Source organism: Glycine soja, chromosome 9 (assembly GCF_004193775.1).
Source record: "Glycine soja cultivar W05 chromosome 9, ASM419377v2, whole genome shotgun sequence".
Classification (NCBI taxonomy): domain Eukaryota; kingdom Viridiplantae; phylum Streptophyta; class Magnoliopsida; order Fabales; family Fabaceae; genus Glycine; species Glycine soja.
Window position 1 is genome coordinate 1,214,093 of NC_041010.1, and position 23,142 is coordinate 1,237,234.

Genomic DNA, 23,142 nt, shown 5'->3' on the forward strand with positions numbered 1-23,142 from the left:
AAAGTTCACCTTTTGATTTTTTTACTTAACATATAAAATCATATGAATAAGAAACAATAAACTCATAAGGATGAAGAAAATCTAAAATTAAAATTTATCTAATGCTAACAAATGAAGCAATTGCAAAAAGAAATTATCAATTCTTCATTGGGTACCCAAATCCCTAGAAATAAAGAATTAGTCACTTATGGTGTTACAATCCTTAGTCATGGCATTAATCACAAAACAACCCATAAAAAGCACAAGAAAATATAGAAAAAGGTAGAAAGAACTCCAATTTCTAATCTCCAAATATTTGTCACCTTTGTTTGGCTCCTTTGAATTTTGCATGTCACTTTGCTTTTTTTGTTATCTCCAACTTTCATTTTTAATCTCCAAGTGCATGATGAACTTCAAGTGTTAGATGATTCTCTATAGAGAATCAGACTCCTTTCTAAAGTTGTCCTGGTCTTCTTTTTATATCTTGGACTCCTCATTTAATTATTTCTATGCCCCAATGAATGGGAACTCAGTGGCATCTGTTTAAGCTCAATGGATTTCGCATGCAAATGCCCAAACAAAAACAAATAACTAAACCAAGGCATAAAATAAAGTCCTAACAATGTAAACAAGAATATAAACTCCTAATGAAGTTTGACCTAAAATAATATGCAAATTTCGTACAGGTTATTTTCAAGCTAGTTGATTAAGAAACCCTCTGCCCCTCTCAACTTTTAGGAAGAAAATCAATGTCAACTTGTATTTGATCGTGTAACTCAACCCCACACAATTTCATTTGATAAGAGAATATACTATCAATGAAAATTCTCGTACAACTTCTCTTTAGCTTCTTATATATATATTTTTTACCTTAAAATATTTATTAAATTAATCTACGGCTACATGAGGGGGGCCTTGCCGCCTTGGCCCCTCTGATTTTTTCAAATTAATTTGTTTATATTAGGTTATTTTAAAAAAATAATATTAAGTAATTATTTTGCTTTGGAAATTTAAGTATGTAAATAATACTATTTAAGTATTACTTATCATTTTATATTTTAATAAAATATTTTATTCATTTGTAATATTTATTGTAGAGAATATATATAATTGCATTTTTGTTTTTTAGATAAAATATTGGTTAAATTAATCATCTAGTCCCTATAGTTTCACGATTCATACATTTTTAGTTCATATAGTTTGAAAATAATTTTTTTAGTCCCTTAGTTTACATTTTAATTCTCTTTTAGTCCTTATAGTTTAAAAGTGATATTTTTAATCCGTATAATTTGTATTTTAATTCTCTTTTAGCCACTATAATTTGAAAATAATTTTTTTAGTCCCTATAATTTATATTGTAATTATCTTTTAGTTCTTATTACAAAAAAATATATAAAAATAATCAGTTACAAATTAGTTATAAATTATCAACTATTTTTTTATTACAAATTATCTTACAATAAATTAGTTACAAATTACTTGTTAATATTTTTGTAGTTAATTCTAATTTATAATGTTACTCATATTTTGATGGTAAGGACTAAAAGAGAATTAAAATATAAAATGTACTAACTAAAAAGATCACTTTCAAACTATAGGGATTAAAAAAAATTAAAATACAAATTATAATGACTAAAAAAATAACTTTCAAACTACAAGGACTAAAAGAGAATTAAAATGTAAATTATAGAGATTAAAAAAACCACTTTCAAACTATAGGAACTAAAAATGTATAAATCATGAAACTATAGGAACTGAATAATTAAACCTAAAATATTTTACTATTGTTAATTTTTCTTTTAAATAGTTTTCTTTTTATAACATGTTATTATTATTGCTAATGCTGCTACTACTTTAAAAGATAAATAATTTTAGTTTATAATCAAATGATTTTATTAACGTTTGTCAATGAATCATACTGTACAGATTGACAAATTTTGCAACATAAAAAATATTCTGTTTGTATCATTTTTTTAATAATTCCTTTATTTTTCTTGTTTTATCTTTGTCTCTAATTTTTACTATTTGGAATTTTAGGAAATTTTTATGAAATACCAATATAACCATCATAAACACATTACGTTAAATTATCACAAAGAGTTTTAGAAATATTTAGATTCATAATGATTAATCAAATAAACGCAGTAGAATCTGAATCTATAGATGATTTCTGATCTATGTACTCTTTTAGGACAAACTGTGGTAGAGACAACCGATAATCGACTAACAGCATAACTGGCTTCAGGGTTCTTCCACAACCGGAATTTCTTTATTCCTTAACAGAAACTTCTTTTTTAGATGGAAAGAAGAGAAACTACATGTGACGACTCGTGCATTGGGACCATAGTTCTAATAAGGTTCCTATTATTCCCTAATGGGTCAAAATATTTTAAGTTCATATCATCTGATTTATTTGTTTAACATGCTCATTTCATTTGATCACATAAAATAAAAATCACTAATGATAAATATCTAATATAATTGTCTTATAATATTAACCCACATCAATTATTGAAATTTTGAAATAGAAAATTCCAACATCTACTATTATGAGTTCTAGTATGCTTCCTTTCATAATGGAAAAATACATATTCACGTGCAATGTAAATCCTAGGAAAGCAAACTAGATATCAAGGTGTACTAGACTTTGTTATAACAAATATTTTTCTTCTTCAATTTTTCAATTTTTTGAAATTAAATTATTCTTCAATAGTTTGTTGGCTACTATTGTCCTAAAAGATTGAATACATTTTTAGAATATGATTAATAAGAATTTTCGTAAGAAAGTTATAATTAACATAAGAGAAATGCTAGTGATATTTTCTCTAACACTTTCCCTTAAAGATTCTCTCTATGATTAGTTAAAATTAATTGAAAATCATCAATTTTATAGATTTTATTTATGATTTAATATAAATCACAAGAAAAAATTATTAAATGAGTAACTAAACTTACCAAAAAAACTAATTTTCAATAAATTCTAACCACAATAATAGATAATCTTTGAGGAAAAGTATATGTTTTAAAATCATTTTAGAAAATATATAAATATTTTGTACGAATTTTAATACCTATATATTTTATGATTTTGACCTCCAATCATTGATTTCTAGATCTACCCTTTTTTTCCTTATTCCATTCATAAGGTATGATATTATAATTTTTATCATTTTTTTATATAAGTTAGATTTTATTGTTTTGATCTTTTTATTGCAGATAACAATTATATTGATAAATAATGCTATTAATTTAGTTTTGTTATTATTATTTGGATATTTCTATATCACCTTGTTTATATTAACCTTAATACTAATTTTTCCTTTATAATTAAAAAAATGTTTTATTATTTCAATATTATACTTAAAGATATTGGTAATGATAAATGATAGTTTTAGTTTGTTTTTCTATTATTTTTTAAATATTTATTTACCTTACACTATTTATTTCAACCACTATATTATTTAAATTAATTGTTTTATTTTTAGGCTCAATCATTGTAATAATTAGTATAATAAAAGTATGACATTCAGTCTATCTTATCTTTACTTTATGTTTAAATTTATTTAAAATATTTTGAGAAAAAATATATAACTAATGTTGTCCAAAATAAAAATATATATAACTTACAGTAGACTACAAAATATGAAAAATGTAATAATTAAAACTAAAAAATACAATTAAAATCAATTGATCTATAAATAAAATTATAAATATCCTAAAATATATTAAAATTTAAATTTATATAAAATATCATGCATATATATATATATATATATATATATATATATATATATATATATCATTTTACATTTATCACATATTTTAACAAATAACTTTAACAAAAATATTTATAATTCAATAATCTAACTTTTAACAGTTTTATACTGCAAACTCAATTTGGTTAAAGAAAATTACAAACTTTCAATTAATAACTAATTTTTCAATTTTTACTTAATTTTTTAGCTACTTAAGTTAATTATAACCTAAATCATGTTTATATATTTTAACTAAAAATATAGTTAATTTTTAATCTTTTCATTTGAATATATTATAAGTGTTTAATACATATACATAGTGATTGAATAACTTGTCAAAATTTTACATTGTTAATATATGATATTTTTTATTTATACTTCAATTTTATTTACCAAAATATCCTCACATCAAATCATTATTTATAAAAATAATATACCATAACTGAATAGAGAAATTACTTTACTAAATAAAGTTGTGCAATAATTTATACAGTTATAAAAGAAATAAAAAAAGAAAAATAAAAAAATAATATAACATGATAAAAAAAAATGTGCCACTTGTCTGAAAAGACCAACATACCCTTATACGTGTCTTGTTTGAGGCTCTTCGGTCCTCACTCTCACTCAAATTCTCATTTTCTTCTTCTTCGTTTTTCCTCTACGGCGTTTCTCTTCTCCAGCTTCTGTGGTAAGTGAACCTTAACTTTCCCTTTCCTCAGTAACCCCATGTTTCTGTTCCTTGTCAAACTCTCTCATGTGCTTGAAAAACCGTTACTTTTCAAAACCTGAATTCGATAACGTTGCCACTGACACTGTGAACCCTCCTCCAACAACACTTTTTTTTTTTTTTGCGATCATTGGGTTGTTTGTTTCACCTGCATTGTTCTCTGTTTGAAATTTTGTAGGGTGAAGCGAGTTTTGGCGATGGAGAAAGGAGGAAAGGGCGCTTCGCTGTTCAGCAAAGGGGGTATGTTTTGGATTGGACATTTTCCCTCGTTTTTTTTTTTGTTTTACCCTGTCTATAAAGTTTTGTTTTTTTTACTCTTTTTCACTTTTGTATATTTGCTTCTCTCTTGTTGGGGTTTGAATTTTCTGTTGGAGTGCACAAATACAGGGTTGGGTTTTGAGTCTTTTGACCTGTGGGATTGCTGTTGATACTGGCAGTCTCTTGGGAACTTCTGTTTTTTTTTTTTTTTTTTTCAGTTTTCAGATATGAGATGGTGTAGCTGATTTTTTTTTTTTGGAAATGGAGTGTGAGGTGACCCCTTTTTTTATTAATGAAATTTAGGGAGAGAGGATCACACCCTACCAGTCCAAGATAGGAAAAGCCTTTGAGCTCAAAGAGCACATAGAAATTTATTTACATTTATCTCACCCCAGACAGAGCTTAAAATATTTCTGAAAATATGGTTTTTATCTATGCTGAATGATGACATATGATCCACAGCCGATCTCATTTAGCGGGATAAGTCTTTGTTGTTGTTATCTCACCCCAAAGAGATGAGTGAGAATTCAAAACTACAGCTTCTCAAACATAAGACCCTGGCTTGCTCTACTTAACCAACCCCTTGTGATTTGCCCCCACCCCTTTTATTGATGTCTTCGATATATTATCCTTTGATTTTTCTTTTGTTGTTTTTTGCCCTTGTATCTTAGGGTTCATTTGGTTTGAAAAAAAAACTTGTGTCTTCATTTTCTGTTTATACTTTATATGTTTAATTACAAAAACAGTAGGCTGTTTTCTCTTTGGTTTTGTGTTAAAAAAATTGTATAGCAAATAGAAAATAAAAAAAAGTTGTTTCCACTATTTCTTGTACAATTTTTTGAAATAGATAACAAAATGAAAATAAGGTGGTATTTTTATAACTAAAAAAAGTAAAATAGGAAATGAAAACAAAAATGATTTTTTATTGCCAAATGACCCAATATTTTTCTGTTTGTTTTGATTATTATGGGATTATGTTTTGATAACTTAACATGTGTGTTCATTTTTCCTTCATTATCAGTAGCACATGGAGAGTGGCAATATTTTAAACCAGTTTGTGATTTAAGCACTTGATTGTTCATATATTTTTTTTCTGGTTTTTTCTTGGTAGGACTAGGATCCCTAAAAGGGAAAGATGACATTGCAACAAAATCAGCAAAGGGAAGGAGGGTTCAGTTTTCTACTGATGGTTAGCTTCATTATTCTGTATCTTTGTACTGCTTCTCAGTGGTGTATGCAAATACTAGAGCTTCTTTGTGATGCAGTTGCCACCTAAACTACTGATCATGCTTACAACTAATTGTTCAATCACCATACTGAAATTATTGCTTGGTCGTCTATTATTTAGGTCCATTATTTGAATCTGGAGTAAGTAGTAACTCAGCCACTTCACTAAAATCTGGTGGAAAAGGTAAGAGTGTATTCCCAAAGTTCTTATTGTGTTCATCAGTTTGGTAACATTGCATTTGAGCGCATCTTGATTACAATCTTTAAATCGATTGCTCATAATTTTCTTTCTTTCTTAGTCATGTTCCTTTTTACTAGACTGCTGTTTTTTATTAGTTTCACGGTGATTTTATTGAAGGAGGAATGGGAGACAATGTTGCAAAAGGTGGAAAGAATTCTCAGTCAAAAGACTCCCATCCATCAGATTACAGAGTTGATCAAAGTTGGTGCTTGCCTTCATTATCTCTTATGTGTTTTTTCTGTTAATTTTTCTAAATCATATATTATTAATTTCTACTTTTATGTTGACTCACATAGTCACATTGTGATTCAGCCATTTAGGTTAAGTCACCATATCAACCTAATTTGCATTACATGAAACCATACTTTTCCTTACTAATATCAACAATATTGATTCGTGGGTGACATGCAGAGCTTCCAGAAAATATCAAATGCCTGATGGACTGTGAGGCTGTGGATATTTTACAAGGAATTCAAGAGCGGATGGTCATGTTATCTAGAGATTCAACTGTCAAAATGCCTATGTGAGGGCGACACTAAGCTTATTTTCTATTGAAAAGGATGCATGATTTATTTAAAGATTTATCATTAGATTAGAAGACCTATTTGAGCTATCTGAACCTTTTTTTGTCTCTTGTTGTAGATCATTTGACAAGGGACTGCAATATGCCAAAAGCAATAGCAAGTATTTAGATCTGCAGTCTATTAGACACATTCTTGAGTATCCTTAATTTCAGTTTGGCATACATCTGTTGTTATATGACTAACTTGTGAATAGTCTATTAGACACTGTGCTGTGTGTGTTTGCCTTTTGACTTTGTTCACATGGACAAATGATATTATTGTTATGCTTTATATTACACTTCTCTCTTTTCTCCATAATCATAATGTTCATATCTTGACTCAAATATCAGTCGTCTTGCAAAATGTGGTGTCACTGATAGTGAGGTATGATATGGAGCATCTTATTATAGTTGCCTTTGTTCTTTTTTTTTATCTAGCTTTCTTAACATCATTACCCACTGCAGATATGTGTGATTGGTAATGTGTGCCCAGAAACTATTGATGAAGTTTTTGCTCTTCTCCCATCCTTGAAGGTATGGCATGAAGTATTTTGTGTTCCTTTCATTTAAATCATTAATGGAAGCAGGTTATGGTTTTATTTTTCAATTTTTTCTTATCATGTAATAAAGTTTTTTTCACTATTCATGTGTTAGTGTTTATTAACAAAACAGAGGTCTTCCATGGATTTTTTATTTTTATTTCTTTATCATGAATCTTTGGATAAGTAACTGCAGTTGCAAAATTGATTTAATTTTAGGTCAACAATCTTCGAATAGGGTAGGTGCCATTTTGATTTTGGATACCTTGATGATAATTTAACTCAATATATGTAATACTTTTAGCTTAGCACATACCTAAATATTTTGAAACACATGTATCATGTATGTAGTTTGACTCTTAGCCCATCGAAGATAGAATTTCTCTGACAAGTTTTCTGACTATTATATCCAAAGCTACATTGGTGACCCAACAAGAAATGCTAGCAATATACTCCAACACATTCTCTCTTGTTGGTTGAAATTTATTAGAAATCAATATTTTGTAAGTCTCACATCTTATTTAATAAACCTCATGATTTTGTATTTCCTAATAAATTTCAACTAATAAAAAAAGTGTTCAAAAGAGTGTATTAGATTGTGTTGCCAAGTACTTCTTGTGACAACTATTATGTCACTTAGGTATGAATCAAAATGCCATCTCATGGTATGTATCTATTTCAGGATAGGAGAAACATTGACAGTCAAGTTCTTAAGGATTCACTGAGTGAGCTTGCTAAGTTTAGACAGACAATGTAAAGCCTCATACTGAAAGAGCTTATTGGTGAGTTTTCAAGTTCTAAGCTTTGATGCAGTACCTTTCTTTTGTATCTGGTTTATTTCTCACAGGCCTTTTTCATGTATTCAGAGTGCAGGTTTGGCGTGTAGGAGACATGTAGCACATGTGAAAACAGTTTTCAAAGTTACATAGACACTAATGTAAAACTTTAATCCATGTGTTATATTGGGTTTTAGATTCTATTCATATCCTACTTGGCTGTACAGATTGTGGATGACAATTTGATGAATTTTGCATGCACAAGACCGTGGTTGGATCTTGTATATGGTAATGGTACAGGAAAACTTGGTGAATGCAAGAGAAGATACATGTGATTATAAAAATTTCATGATTAAGGAATACACACTTTACAAGCGAGCTATGCGCCCCAAACTACCTAGTGTTGCTGCATTTAAGTTATAGGAAAATGGGTTGTTCACTCATTTTGATGTGGATGGGTTGGATAGAAGAGAGATTAATAAAAGATAAGAGAAAAAAGAAATAGAGGTGAAAAGGAAATAAAAGAGAAAATGGATGTATGCTAATAGTAATCTTAAAATGTTTAAACGTTTTTAGATTTTTAAATTTGGGTGTGGGTGTGTTTTTTATCTTTCAAATTTAAAATTTAACTTTTAGTCTTTTTAATTTAATAAAAGCTCGTTTTAGTTCCTTTCTTCTGAAGTTCTAATGCTAATAGATATTTCACTTCGTAATTAATGAATTATGAGTCATTTATGCGACAATGCAATTCTTACAATAAAAAAATTTTAAAATGTATTTTTTGTTCTCCTATTATTTCAAATGTATGATTTTAGTTTTTTTATTTTTTTAATTGAGATATTTCATCTGTTTGTGATTTTAATCTTTTATTTTTTAATTGAGATATTTTATCTTTTATTTTTTAAAATTTTATAATTTTAGTCTGTGTCAAATTTTAGATGTTAATCTATTTATTCTCTAAATGTTGGTTGACACATGTCTATAGATTATTCACATAACATTTTTTTAAAAAAATTAATTGCTAACAATCTTAATTTATTTAAAAAATTAAAAAAATACATAGTTAAGTTTAAAATTAAAAAAGAGATTAAAATTATAAATTTTTTAAAAAATAGAGGACGAAATGTCTCAATTATTATAAAATAGAGGGACTAAAATTTTAAATTTTTAAAAAGTGAGAAATAAAATATCTTAATTAGAAAATAAGAGGATCAAAATCATAAATATAAAAAAATAACATAAATTACATTTTAGCCAATAAAAAATTCTATTACATTTTTCTTTCAAAATATTTATTTGAACGGTATTTTGTCATATGACATTTGAGCATATGTTTTTTTTTTAATTAAGAGTAAAAATATCAATTTTAAATTTGAAGAATAAAAAAAGAGATTAAAAATATATTTAAGTTTAATTATTAATATGTTCTCTTTATTTATTTAACATGTCAATTAAATTCCTCTTGTTTTGAAAATTTCAATAAGCTTTTTTATTTTTTTTAAATGTTTCAATGTGACTTATTTTTACAAATAGTGATGATACTATAAAATTAAAATAATTTATAAAATTCCAAAGGATAATGTGTCTTCCATTAACATTTTTTTTACTATAAAAAATACTGTATACAAAATGATAAATCTTATATTGTCATTCATTATAAATTATTATATATAAAACAGTTATTATTATTTTTATAATAATTATCTATAAAAAGTGACGTATATCGTGACTTATGATTAATTAATACTTTTTATATTAATTGCACATATAAATTTATGAATCTGACTAAAATTAATTAAGAAACTAAAAAATATATTTGTTTTTTAAAATAAAAATAAAAAAATCATAAATACTTTTGTGTATCCCAACATTTTTTTTATATTCTTCACCAATGCACAATAGTTATCATTTGCCTAAATTTAACTCTTATTTTATCCTTTCTTATTTTGAATTTTATACTATTTTGGTAATGAAGCTTGGGGAATTTGTCTTTGTTTTTGAGTTGGTTATTGCGTGCTGCATGTAATGCAATAGAGAGAGAGAGAGAGAGAGAGAAAGATATTTGAGTCAATGCAATATTCATCAAAATGGGTACAAGAGATGTTCATGATGATCTTCATACTGATGATGATGATCAAGAAGACTCAGAGTTAGAGGATCAAGAATCAGCAAAGGCAGAGAAATGGAAAAACCATTACTCATCAAATCACAGGATTCTCCTTGTTGGAGACGGTGACTTTTCATTCTCTCTTTGTTTGGCCAGAGCCTTTGGGTCTGCTCACAACCTCGTTGCCACTTCTCTTGATTCCTATGGTTAGCCCCATCAAATCAAGTTTCTATATTTGTGTTTATTTTCCTCTCTTTTTTTCCCTTGGAAAATGGAAAGATTCAAACTTGACCCTTTTCCAACATGCCCTTTTGATGGTCTTTGTTTTATGTTTTGGCAGATAGCATTGGAAAGAAGTACAGTAATGGATTGAGCAACGTGATGGAACTTCAAGAAAGAGGTTGCCTTGTTTTTCATGGTGTTGATGCCAAGGAAATGAGTCAGCATTTTTTTCTCAAGACCCAGAGGTTTGATCGCATTGTCTATAACTTCCCTCATGTTGGCTTTATATACCCAGAAAATAGCCACTGCCAGATCCAGTTATGTTTTTTTCCTCAATACCTTTTTTTTTTATCTCTTATTTGGTTTTCTTTTCCCTTTTTAGTTAAATTTGCTTTACTTTTTCTTTTTTACTTATTAGACTTTGTTAGTGATCATTCCCTTCTACTTGAAGGCTTGAATGAGATTGTAATTAGTTTATACTATTTGGGTTTGATCGTTAATATTCTCTGACTGTAAGCAGCATAGTTTCTGATTATCATGTTCATGGTATTAGATTACTGCTAAAAGGGACAAAAGTTTAGTCAACTATTCTAATTCCAAGCGACTTCCAGCTTTAGAGTTGTTTTGGCCTGAATCAGATTAGTAGTCACACTTGTGCCCAAGATTACAGCTGAAGGAAAAAGTATAATCTGCATTTTTAACTGATGCAGAAAAATATAATACAAGTCCTATCTTATAGAGGAGATAAGAAAGTGAATCAGGGAAATAGTTATTACCTAGGACTTGGGATTTGAAACATCTTTGTACTCTTTCAACAATTACACATTCCTTGTACTGTATAATTTGATTACCTAAATCTTTGTACAAGGCGCCTCTAAAATAAGCAAGTAGGAGGGTATTCACTCTTAAATCAAATTACTTAAGATGAGAAAATTTAGTAGGCAGAAAGTAGGAAGGTGGAAAACTTGAAACAAAGTTATTCTACACTTTCTTGTTTTAACAATATATATGATGAAAAATGCTAACTCATTTTCACTGGGCAGTGAGCAGTATATCTTTTGTTGAAATTCATCTGACTTGATCCTCTATATTGTACCATTCATAGTTTACACCTACTCAACCTAGTGAACTGTTGGATTTTCCTTTCAACAAAGGATTTTGGGTTTTGAAACTGATTCTTGACTTTGATCATGATGTAGTTGTGCTTAATTAGATACATTTAAGATAACGAATGAGAATATAGTGATGCATGCATTCTTGTCTGGATGGACTATGGAGACATGCAAACGTTTAATCTGTTTTTCATCTGTGGAGCCTGTGCATGGTTGCTGCAGGTTGAACAAAAGGTTGCTGAAGGGTTTTTTAGCAAATGCCAAGGCTCTAATAAAGAAAGAGGGTGGGGAGATTCATGTAACACACAAAGAGGGTGATCCATACAACAAATGGGATCTGGTGAAGAAGCCAGAAAAGAGAGGGCTGGTCTTGCAACAAGTTGTGCCATTCTTCAAGGATGATTATCCTGGTTATGACAACAAGAGAGCCCATGGAAAATTATCTGATGCACCTTTCCCGGTTGGGGAAGCTAGTACTTACAAGTTCAAGGTCCAAACATCTAACACTTGTAATAATTGATAGTAGTTCTAAGTGTTGGGTTTTTTTTGGAAGATCAAAGTTATTTAGAAAACATTGACTTTCATGTACCAAAACAGGTAACATGATGCCAATCTTGGATTTGTATCTTCCTGTGGGGATGGCGATCTTCTGTAAATATGGATGGCTGGAGTTCAGTCTGCTATTTTTCAAGGGGCTGTTTTGCTTTAGTTCTTTGTTGCAGACTTGTGTTCAACTTCACTGGTGGTGTTGAATAGGCTGTAATCTCTTTTATTTAACTCATGAACTTAGGAAAAAGATTGAAGGGAAAGGGAGCCTTATTTATCCCTGAAATTTAACCGAATACCCCTCCCCTTGTGAATGAGGCAAAAATAAAGAATTTGGGAGATGTTGATTTTTTAACATTATTTTGTGTTTTTATATGCTTTTGCTTACTTTTTTTTTTTGGTAAGAACATGAGTTGTTTAGTGTTGGCCTAATATCTGACTTGGCCACTTAATTAGTAAAGTCGAAAGGAATCTAACTAGATATCCAAGGTTTTTTTTATTTTATTTAAAACATATGTCAAAATTTGTTTCAGATACCTGCTTCAAATTAGTGTAGAGGAAATAACTTGGAGAAGAAAAAAAAAGATTTTTGGCTATGTGATTTTTTTTAATCAGCAAAAAATGATATTTATTAATTCAAGGTACCAGTGGTACCATTCAAAACAAAAGTCAATAAACAGGTTATATCATAATTAGATCCAAAAATGATCAAAATATTTAATAACCTCCTTAAGACAACAAAGTTGCAGTATTACAAACAAACCCAACTATGAATCACACAGTGCAACCCCCATCACCCTGCAATAAAATCCCCTCCCACTAGTTTGTATTTCCAACCAGATTACTAGCCTCAGAGACCTCAGCTCAATTGAAGTGTGTTTGGTTTCGTATTGAAATCAGCCACCACATGTAAAATACGTGAAAAACCCAGCGCTACAAGGTGTTGCTTCACTGTTAACATGGAAAAAGGGAATTGATTTTTGTCGAACTACAAAACCATACACACTAGAAATAGATCCTGCACATCTGCTTTTCATTTCAAATTCAAACAATTGCTGGTTATTCCAAGATATAAACTTTTTAAGCCAAAAATAAAGATTTTTTTAGATGTCATCTATGTTTATCAAGTTTATCTCACCAATATCGTCTTGCACATGTATAATTTGATCATCTAACTCTGAAATTTATTTCTTTACTTCCTTAAAATGGCTGGCAAAATTTTCTACTTAACATGACGAACGGTATGGCCCGTTGAAAATAATAGGGCAATGGGACAGATTAGTCCAAAGTCTACTGCTTAAGACAATGTAATGTAGTCCAATTTAAAACATTATGGTCAGTATTAGTTGAGTTACAAGTTCATCAGCTGACAGAGAGGTTGTGTTTGTGTATGTGTTGTTCAATCAAGTCACCCTTTTGCTATAACAATTTTCACAATCATACCGCTTTTTCTTTTGACGCAAACGGTTCGATGGAGGAGGAAGATCATAGAAATAGTTGAGAATGGAATGCGACATGTGTCAATTTGGACAAACTTCTCAATAAATACTTATAAGAGAGGAAAATTAAAAGAATTAAGTAAAATGAATCATATTTCTTCCATAAATTAAAATCAACTTATATCTTAACTTATGTAGAAGTCAGGTGAGAAAACTTAAAAAATAAAATAAAATAGAGGTACCAATTGGATTAAAAAAAATTGATTCATTTTTTTCTTGGTATTAGTAGTTTATCTAAATTGATTCATTGTGAAATATACAAGCTTTTTAGCTTATGCAAAAACTGGGGGTCAGCACCAATCGGATTGCTAGTTCAGGGAAGAAAGCAGGGATGTTCACATTATATTAGCTATGTCTATACACTGAATAAGCCATGCAAATACAAAATATGAATCAGCAGTGAAGGATTTTGAGGTAGCAAGTTGTCTTGAAATACGGGGATAGTCAAACTTGGCGAGCATAAAAGATGAGGACTGGTGTGTGTAACAGACAAATGGTGCCCATATTCAAGTTAGAGATATGCATCACTAGTTAAATATCAAGTGATAAGTTGTGGAATTCCACCGCGTTTTGCTCAAGTGAACTTGCTATAAATAGGTTTGCAAACAGAACGAGATATATAGGCAAGGTAGAGAAGAAGATGGTGAGAAAACCAGCTTTGATCATTGCTGTTACTGGTGGCATTCATAGTTGTTTCTGCTAATGCAGACAACACAAAGGTTCACCCCCCAACTTCTAAGAATATGGTGTATTATCCTCAAGGTAAAGTGAGCTTGTACTTTTGCACTACTTATAACCAATTTATAGTACCACCTGAGATACAGATAAGCTGAAAGTAACTGTTTTGTCATTTTTCTGTGAAGGTTGTAGGTGCTGCTGGTTCATATGGAAGCCAATGATCAAATGTGGGAAAGTTTGTTGTGAAGATGGATGTTGCTCTTAAACTTATGCAACACAAGGTTGAAGCAGACCTCCTATAATTTCTACAGTTCTATATATGTTTCTCTTCATCCAGATGCTTATATAATGTAGTGCTAAATAATCATCCAGGAATCCAGAATTTGATTATGTGCCCTGCGAGTAGTTTGAAGGGTAATTGATGAGTTAATGTGATCAAAGTTTTTATTTCTATATATTCCCGAGGAATTTCAATTCAAAAATCATATGTAGATCCCTCCATCAACTATCCAAGGAATTTTCGAAGAGCACTAATGGTCTCATGGTCCCATCTTATGCGTTGTAGAATCATTTCATGTATCAGGTTATTGCCACTAGTACACTATTTCCTTTACTGCAACGTGATGGATATGACTCTAAAGTTAGAAAGTGTGTAAAGTGAAAAAGAAAAAGCTTATCCATCCCTAGATTGAATTTAAGTATCCAATAAACTTACCATATTTAAATTAATGACAGATAGAAACTAAATTGGTAAATACCAATAAGATATGAATTCAGTGCTTCTGCGAGAAACGCAAACTGTAATGCACCCTTCTCTCCTTCCGACGGAGGTGAGCTAAAAAACTACATTCTGATTCATTCAATAATTCAATAGGCATCACCAGAACAAATATAAAATAAATGTGTAATATTCAATACACAGTGATAATATTTATACTGTCTCTGATATGATACAATGACTCAATCATAAGCTGGGCAACAAACCATGAATCTTTTGAATATTTCTTAGGTTAAATAGTATATCAGCTAATCTAGTTCTAACAATCTCAGAAGAGGGGACCATGAAAAACCCACTTATGAAACCAAAGTCACATCGAAAGCAAAAAAGTCCCATGTAAAATCAGAAGTAACACTAGAGTCCACCACTGATGTGATGGAGCCATTGTTTGAGACGTAGATGAATCGGAGCCTTTATCTGTAACACCTACAAGAAAATGACAATCGCCAACTGAAGGGTCTAGGAAAGTAACCATACCAAGCCCATCAAAATTGCAGCTCCGTGAATCTTGCATTTGTAGCTGATAGTAACTGTTAAAAGCATATGATATATTGCCCTTCTCACCAATTTCATTACATGAGCCCCCATAGTTAAGGGTAGTGCAGTCTGCAACACTACATGCTAGTCTGATGTGGTTTACTACATCATTCAAATCACCAGAGGGGTTTGCCACACACCATCTCGATGGAAGATACTCAACATTCCTAGCATTTTTCAACTCCTTGTTCCCAAGTAAAAGGTTTAATGGATACTTAGCCTGCCCATCAAAAGAGAATATCCCCCAGTGTCTTTCAAAGTTCCCTGGAAGTGTGCTCTTAGCTCCTTCATCAAGCAAACTGAAAAGATAAACATCCGTTGGTGGAGCATTTGGCCTCAAAGGGGTTCCTTTGTTACTTGCAATGTGATTGATAAGGCCTTGATTGAAAACCTTTGCAGCAGTAATATTTGCACCAATGGCTCCATCTGAAGGCCAGCCAATTTCTCCAATAACTATAGGCATCTGACCATATCCAAGTTTAGTGAGGGCTGCAACTAAAGTGTCATAGTTTCCCTCAAATGCATTGGTGTAAACATTGGAACCATCTTGGACAGCATGAGTAGTTCCCTCGAAGAAAGCATACTCTTGGGGGAAATCTCCATTGTTATAAAGGCTAAGAAAGGGGTATATATTAACAACAAATGGCGAACCGTTTGAGTTGAGGAACTGAACCAATTGACTCATAATTTGGGTAAGTTCAGGCCGGAATGTCCCTTGGGAAGGAAGTGCTGAGGACTGATAGGCATCTGCATTGCAAGGGACAACCAGTTTTATATAACCAGCAAGATTTGCTTTTACTAAAGACTGTTGTATATTCAGTATTGCAGGCATGATCAAGTTCTGATATTGACCATTATAACTTGAAAGGAAAGGCTCATTTCCAACAGCAACATACCTGTAATACAAGGTACAAAGGTTAAAAGCTAGTAGAAATCTATGTATTAGCATGGAGGCAGTGACCAAAGTAATGATAAACACACTCACTTTCGCTTCCATCTCTTTTTTCACAATATTTTCTTCTAATCTCTTTTCCTTTCCTATCACAACACATCTATTACTTTACTTTTCCACCTTTTTTTTTTTCCTTTCTATAATTGTCTTCCTTCCACTCTCATTCACTCCAAAATGGTGTGTATGTTACCACCCTCAATGGACAACAAAGTTTTTTCATTAAGAGTTTAATTTTGATACAATGACACTGTCAACCAATTAAAAATCACTCTACAAGTTACTTTTAAAATAATTATTACAAAAATCAACAAGATTAGATTACAGTATAAAAATCTATACGCTGTGCCTGTATTCCTATTAAATTATTTCTCTTAATAAGACTAACTAAAAAATTCAAGGGTGAACGTATATTATAAAGAAGTTGATACTTAATACAGACACTATTTCTTAGCAAGTTGCAACATATAATATAATACCATATAGAAAACATTCCTTATTTGTATTTGTATATGAAAATAAAATATTGAACTATTCCTGTTCAAACTACAATTATTCCAAAGTAAATCTCAGGCATTAGGAAACCAATAAAAACAAAAAAAGTTGAGATTTTGAAAACTGGAAAGGAGATGATAGGAGGAACCTGATATCAGCACCCCCTCTCCCCACATAAACAGAAACATTCTGTCTAACCCACAAATCAGCAGCAGCAGGTGAAGAGCTCAAGAGGGGAAGCATCTCATTGGGGATCCCAACCATGACCTGAATGGCACTCCCCATGAGAGCCTTCATGACATCAGAGTCCGCCTCAAAGAGCTTCACTTTAGAGATCTTGTTTTGTCTCAGCAGAGCAACCACTGTGGTTGGCTTCAGCCTGTGGGAGGATATGGTGCCCCAGTTGACCCCTATGGCTGATTCCACCATTCTTGGAACCAAGAGAAGCCACAGGAGAAGGACACCACCACCGAATCTTGGCTCCAACATGCCACTGATGAAAAAATGAAAATGCTGATCCCAGGTGTGAATGAACAAAGTGAATGAGAAAGAGGGTGGTGTCAGTGTTTGGAGGGTGAAGAAACAAGACAAAAACTACCGAATGATCAAATTAGTGTTGTGTTGCATTACACACTTGAATGATGTTGATGTTCTTTACTTGAGTAAAGTTTAAGGTAGAAGTGCAGTTAGTGCCATGCTGCTATTGCTATAGCCTATAACAGCTCCAAGGTTATTATTAAGCTGGCTGGAGGGGATTTTACCATAATGCCCTCACTTTCTGTTTGTTTTTTCCTTTCTTTGTCGGCCAGAGAGATTTTGGCTCTCTGACATTTTAGGGGGAGAAAATCTACTAACAATCTTTTTAACACCGAAAACCTGAATTAACTGATATGCCAGTTATTTTAAATAATAAAACCCTATAACAATCTTTACTTATTTTGTCTTTTATAATTGTAGGTAATAATTATTTTTTTCTCTAAATATATAAAATTCAAATTTTAGTTCTCAGAATTAAAAAAAAAAGTGGGACAAATCTATCTATTCATTAACTTTTGTCCGTAAAAGAGTATAAGTAACACATTCAGGAAGGAATTCGTCCGCATCTTACATATTCAGAGATGAAAATGATTATTTATCTAAACTATAATTTAATCTTCACCTTCCCTTTCTTTAAGCATAATATTACAATAAATATTTAATAAATAAAAAACACAAATATAAGTTAGAATAAACATAATAATAAGTATAATATTGATTAATAAACATAATATGTTTGTGGTTCTGAAATTTGTATTATGAAAACATTAGGTAGTGACAAAATCAGTTGAGTCTCATTTCTTTTAAGAACTAACTTAATGACTGTGCATTTTTTATTTGAGTCTCATATTTTGAGTAAAATACTGTCATAATAGAAATTTCAGAACAATAAATATATTATGCTTATTAACCAATATTATGTTTATTATTATGTTTGTTCTAATTTATGTTTGTTTTTCTACTTTTTTAAGTGTTTATTATAAAATTATGCTTGCAACGATTAAAGAAGAAGATGAAGATTAAATTATATTTTGGGTAAATAGTCATTTTTATCCTTGAATATAATTTAACTAATGAATTTGTCATATTTTTTTTACTTTTGGAGACTAAAATTTGAATTTTGATGACTATTTATCCTATAATTTTTTGGCTTTTAAACTATTTTTTATAAAAAAAAAAAACTACCAGAATTGTTAAAGATTATGAAATATCCAACTGAAATGATGTTTTATAATTTTTAAAACTAAATTTATTTATTTTGGTAATTTCATAAAAATATTTAGTCCTGTTATTTAACAAAAAAGTAAAGAAATAAATTGCTTGGTAAGCAGAATAAAGAAATAAATTTAAATGACTTTATGATTAATTATTTATACATGAAACTACATTTTAATTACTATTTTTATTTTATAATAATATTTCTTCGTTTTTTTTTATTTTAAAGCGATTTTCTTATTTTGAAGAAATTAATTCTTTCAACGAAATAGTAGTCAATTATTCTCATTTTGATTTTTTTAAGAGAGAATAGTGGGATTTTATTAAGAAACTGTAGATGAATGTTGTTTTTAGTAAATAAAAAAAATAGATGAATGCTGAGACTAACAGGTCCAATTAGGAAGGTACCTTATCTACCCAAAATCTCTCTCCAATAAGGAAGGCTAATTTAGATAACTCATAATTATTCTCCCATATTTTGATTTCTATGGCCTGTTTTCGTTATTATTATGTAACTATTATGAGTATAAAGTATAAACTTACTTATTGATTCACCATTGGATCATTGCCTATTTTTTCGATTGCAACTAAGCAGAAACTTCAACAAAAAATAGTCATAACTTACAATTTGTAGATGGTATATGATATCCTGTATGTTAAAATTTAAAAACTTAATTAAGCTCGTCATATTTCCAAGTAATGTAGGAAAAATTCATAAAAAGTATTTTTAATTATTTATTTATAGTCCAAAGCATATATTATAAAATTGTCATGTGACAATAAGAATACACACAAATATAAAAAAAATTATGATTTGTACAGTAAAAAGATAACTTACTTATTATTAAATTTAAATTGACTAAATTTATGAAATGTTTTATTTAAATTAAAAAAAATACTTTTTTTCTCACTTTATACACATCCTTATTCTTCTAAAGAATCTAAATCCAAACGAAAGTATCCCCTTCCAACACATGTCACCATTCACGTGGTTGCATATATAACCTAAAAGATAATGAAAAATAGAATTTTGCAATCTTTTTGCCTTTTTTTTTTTTACCGATAAGGGGCATTTTGGTCGGTACCTTCCATTTTTCAGTTTTAAATTTTGTTTTAACTAAAGTTGTAAACAATATTACTAAAGTCGAAAAAAAATTTACATTAAAATCGTAAAATTATGTATGATTTCAATTTAAAAAAATTAAGTTTTAAAACTTCTAATTCAAAAAGTGGTAATAACTGTTACACCTTACCCTATTTCAATAAATAATTCAAAAACTATCCCAATATGAAAAATACTGGAAAAAAAATAACCTTGTTAGTAAAAAAGGCAATCTTTTCTTGTAGGGTGTAGCCCATTTTTATGGGGGAAATGGAACTGTTTCGGTAGAATCAAAGTCAGCCCTTGATTGGGAGATTTTCAAATGACTTTTGATACGAGGAAATTCATGTTTATTGAAAAATAAACATTAAATAAATGAAATTTTATTAAAAAATACAAATATTTACAACAAGACAGTTTTTTTTTTTTTTACCCAGAACGTGCCTGCCCGTAAAAGTTTGACACAAGAAGAGAAAAAGGCCGAGTGTTCGAATAGGACTTGCCAAAAAAAAGTTGCGGTGGATGTGTGATTGCGACGCACCAACTATGGACGTTAAAAGCGGGGACATAATCGTAACTTCACATGTGAATAAATAAACGTAGTCAAGAAAGTGCCCTAAAAGTTTTAAATTATGTGATGTTATCGTAAATAGTATAAGGAGCATTAATTTGTCATTTAGCAAAGGGATAATGGTAGCATGGCATCACAAGAGGACGGTGCCCACGTTCATTGGTGGTTTCTCTAATTAATTGATTAAAGACTTAAGTGAGTGCAATGTAATGCTTTCGTAATCCCTCACAATGACGTTTGTGGTAGGTTTTTTTTTTTCTTTCCTCTTTTGGATACATAGTAGTTAGGAGGGTGTAAAACCTAGTTCAATAAAAAAAAAAAATGAATCGAATTGGTTTTAAATTGATTCGACTGGTTTGATTTTATAGTTAAATACTCAAACTAATTTAAAAACTGATTCAAAATTATACTGGTTTTAAAAAATTGGTTTTGAATTGAATTAATTTTTAATCAGTTTTAAACTAGTTCAGAGTCAAAGTAGTTTCGAACTAATTTTTAAATTAATTTTTGAACTATATTTTTAAATAAAAAAATATTTGAACAAAAACCAGTTTGGTTAACTGAATTAGTTTTGTAGAAATAATTTGATTAACCGAATTTGTTTTATAAAATAGTACACCCATTCTTTTCTTGAATTAGTTTAAAAAAAACCAATTCGATTTAGGTTTGATTATAGTCAGGTTCAACCTGAGTTAATTTTTTTTAACACTCCTAATTATAGTAAAGAAAAAAATATATTAACATGACTAGTGAACTATCCAAGATGCAAAGTTGGGAGCACATGTATTGGTTGCCTTCCTCTAACATGATGTGCATTTGAATTAAGCACAAGATAAAAGAAAAAGCTGTGTTGTTGAAAATGGGCTTAATTAAGTTTTTCTCCTAGATTTTTTTATTTTAAAGGAATAAAATAATTAATAACAGTTGATACAAGTTTAAATCATGATTGATCCTTAAATATGAAATAAATCAAATAAATTTTATTTAGCATAATCTTTTAATAAGTTTACTAACTTACACATAATTTATTTTTAGTATGAATGTATTAATAAGTTATAACTTATTAGTGTCTTAAAATACACCACTAATACGTAGTTTATTAACATATTCATACTGAAATTTGTTAATATACATATTTGTTTTTATTTTTTTTAAGGAATACGTTAATAAGTTGTAATTAAAAATGATGTTAAAATACACTACTAAAATAGCTTTGTCATGATTGCATAATTTGCATTCACATTGTTCATAGTCTGCAAGTCCTTTAATCAAGTATTATACTTTTCAGTTCTTATTTCCCCTTCTGCCAGCCGAATTTTCATAGTAAAATGTTGCAAAAAAAATGGTATATCCTTATAGACTTGAGGAATAATAAATTAATTTCCCTTCCTACATGTGGGGGGATGATGGGATGGTTCAGTGTACGTCTTATTAAAAAATCGAGACCACTTTGCGAGCTTTTTGAAGAATTGAAAAAGTAAACATGTCGTTTTTCAAGACCAGGGGTAAACAGACACTGATGTTCTCGACCAACTCAAAAAAAACGCCAAAAAAGAAAGAAAACAAAGTACTACTATTTGCTAGCATTTCAGAGTTCTTTAATAAAAGTCAGCACGGCAAAGCAAGATCACAGGAAATTCTTCATTCAGCAAAATGCTATGGATGATTCCTCATTCAGAGACACCTTAATTATCCTCCCTGATCTTTATAGCTTTCTTACCACTTTGAGGGAATCCAAGCATCAATTGGGCTGGTTGGTATAGATTCTATAGAATATAGAAAGCTTATTTAGCACTTAATATTGTTGAGTAGCTCTGTCTGCCACCAAAAAAGCCATAGTGGCACTTGCTTATTATCACTTCCTAGCTGCTTTTGCATCAACATTGCACACTGCAATTCATTTTCCATTGATTCAATAATCATACAGATATGCATGGCCCCAGAATCCATCCAATCACTACTTTAATCACTCTATCAATTGCCAGAAAGACGGTTGGTTACATATAATTCCAACCACCAAATTCTTAATTTTCCATGGGGAATCATTGCCTACTAATTAATCACAATAAAATACCAGTAATTTCCACGGCAGCAAACACATACTAGTAATCACCATTGATGGTTTAGTGAGGTTGCTTTATTGGTGATCACATAATTGCTAAAACACATATACAACTTGGGTCATAAGATATGTAAAGGGTTTGTTTGAGAGACATTTCAAACGCCACTTCACCAAAAAAACAAATGAGAAAAACTAGATGGATAATGGTATAAATAAGCCAAGAGGGTCTAATTAAGGTATCTTTGATTTTAACATTTTACTCGCATCCTGCAGAACACTGACTTCAATGTTTGAATTCTTACAGATATACCATCAATCAAAGTTTGGCTTGTGAGAGTCTGCAGAGATTCCGTACGAATGTTGCCCTTTTGTGGACTGATGCTGAACACTCTCCTTTCCTTCTCCTGTTTATTATTACCTGCTAGCACTTAGCACCCTCAACAAGAAGAAGCACTGTGTGCCCAATACATGCTTAACTGTATAAGATGTCACTCAAATTTTTCATTGCATTCTTCAGAAGAATGATTAGTCCCTTAAAATCATAATTAGGGCCCCAAGTTAATTCATGTCCTTTCACTCAATAACTTGACCTTTTTGACACAGTTAGTTTATGACATAGAATCAGAATATTTACAATTACAACCAAGTAGTCTAGAGTTATTCTTCTA

General features: G+C 30.0%; 3 protein-coding genes and 1 long non-coding RNA gene across 6 annotated transcripts; 3 read left to right on the forward strand and 1 right to left on the reverse strand.

Moving 5' to 3' along the window:
• The first annotated feature begins 4,332 nt into the window (after positions 1 to 4,332).
• LOC114367190 (DNA-directed RNA polymerases IV and V subunit 4-like) lies at positions 4,333 to 8,457 on the forward strand. Its single transcript, XM_028324323.1, has 11 exons — positions 4,333 to 4,422; positions 4,640 to 4,701; positions 5,831 to 5,908; positions 6,068 to 6,130; positions 6,305 to 6,388; positions 6,599 to 6,710; positions 6,830 to 6,907; positions 7,101 to 7,134; positions 7,215 to 7,283; positions 7,971 to 8,070; positions 8,155 to 8,457. Exons 2-10 carry the CDS (start codon positions 4,659 to 4,661, stop codon positions 8,043 to 8,045), a joined length of 636 nt encoding a protein of 211 aa, XP_028180124.1. The 5' UTR covers positions 4,333 to 4,422; positions 4,640 to 4,658; the 3' UTR covers positions 8,046 to 8,070; positions 8,155 to 8,457.
• A 1,591-nt stretch (positions 8,458 to 10,048) lies between these two features.
• On the forward strand, positions 10,049 to 12,408 carry LOC114425670 (uncharacterized protein At4g26485-like). Of its 3 annotated transcripts, XM_028392620.1 has the most exons (4): positions 10,050 to 10,377; positions 10,512 to 10,710; positions 11,728 to 11,995; positions 12,103 to 12,408. In XM_028392620.1, the coding sequence occupies exons 1-4, from the start codon at positions 10,152 to 10,154 to the stop codon at positions 12,109 to 12,111; spliced, it is 702 nt and encodes a 233-aa protein (XP_028248421.1). In that variant the 5' UTR covers positions 10,050 to 10,151; the 3' UTR covers positions 12,112 to 12,408. The 3 variants fall into 3 exon arrangements, with proteins under 3 accessions (XP_028248422.1, XP_028248421.1, XP_028248420.1); XM_028392621.1 differs by having other exon boundaries at positions 10,049 to 10,377; positions 10,512 to 10,638; positions 11,728 to 12,408; XM_028392619.1 differs by having other exon boundaries at positions 11,728 to 12,408.
• Positions 12,409 to 14,063: 1,655 nt separating this feature from the next.
• Positions 14,064 to 14,757, forward strand: LOC114366911. Its single transcript, XR_003657076.1, has 2 exons — positions 14,064 to 14,312; positions 14,414 to 14,757. It is a non-coding gene; the product is annotated as an uncharacterized LOC114366911 (long non-coding RNA).
• Positions 14,758 to 15,064: 307 nt separating this feature from the next.
• On the reverse strand, positions 15,065 to 17,700 carry LOC114366910 (glucan endo-1,3-beta-glucosidase 5-like). The gene is made up of 2 exons (XM_028323943.1): positions 17,136 to 17,700; positions 15,065 to 16,439 (listed from the first exon to the last, which is right to left on the reverse strand). Exons 1-2 carry the CDS (start codon positions 17,474 to 17,476, stop codon positions 15,317 to 15,319), a joined length of 1,464 nt encoding a protein of 487 aa, XP_028179744.1. The 5' UTR covers positions 17,477 to 17,700; the 3' UTR covers positions 15,065 to 15,316.
• Between the last annotated feature and the right edge of the window lie 5,442 nt (positions 17,701 to 23,142).

Excerpts from the sequence above, each read along its gene's own strand:
- LOC114366910 (XM_028323943.1), bottom strand. The coding sequence starts at position 17,476 with ATGTTGGAGCCAAGATTCGGTGGTGGTGTCCTTCTCCTGTGGCTTCTC. Across the intron at positions 16,440-17,135 it reads AGAGGGGGTGCTGATATCAG|GTATGTTGCTGTTGGAAATG; the intron begins GTTCCTCCTATC and ends CTTGTATTACAG.
- LOC114425670 (XM_028392619.1), top strand. The coding sequence starts at position 10,152 with ATGGGTACAAGAGATGTTCATGATGATCTTCATACTGATGATGATGAT. Across the intron at positions 10,378-10,511 it reads CACTTCTCTTGATTCCTATG|ATAGCATTGGAAAGAAGTAC; the intron begins GTTAGCCCCATC and ends ATGTTTTGGCAG. Across the intron at positions 10,711-11,727 it reads AATAGCCACTGCCAGATCCA|GTTGAACAAAAGGTTGCTGA; the intron begins GTTATGTTTTTT and ends TGGTTGCTGCAG.
- LOC114367190 (XM_028324323.1), top strand. The coding sequence starts at position 4,659 with ATGGAGAAAGGAGGAAAGGGCGCTTCGCTGTTCAGCAAAGGGG. Across the intron at positions 5,909-6,067 it reads GGTTCAGTTTTCTACTGATG|GTCCATTATTTGAATCTGGA; the intron begins GTTAGCTTCATT and ends TCTATTATTTAG. Across the intron at positions 7,135-7,214 it reads GTGGTGTCACTGATAGTGAG|ATATGTGTGATTGGTAATGT; the intron begins GTATGATATGGA and ends TACCCACTGCAG.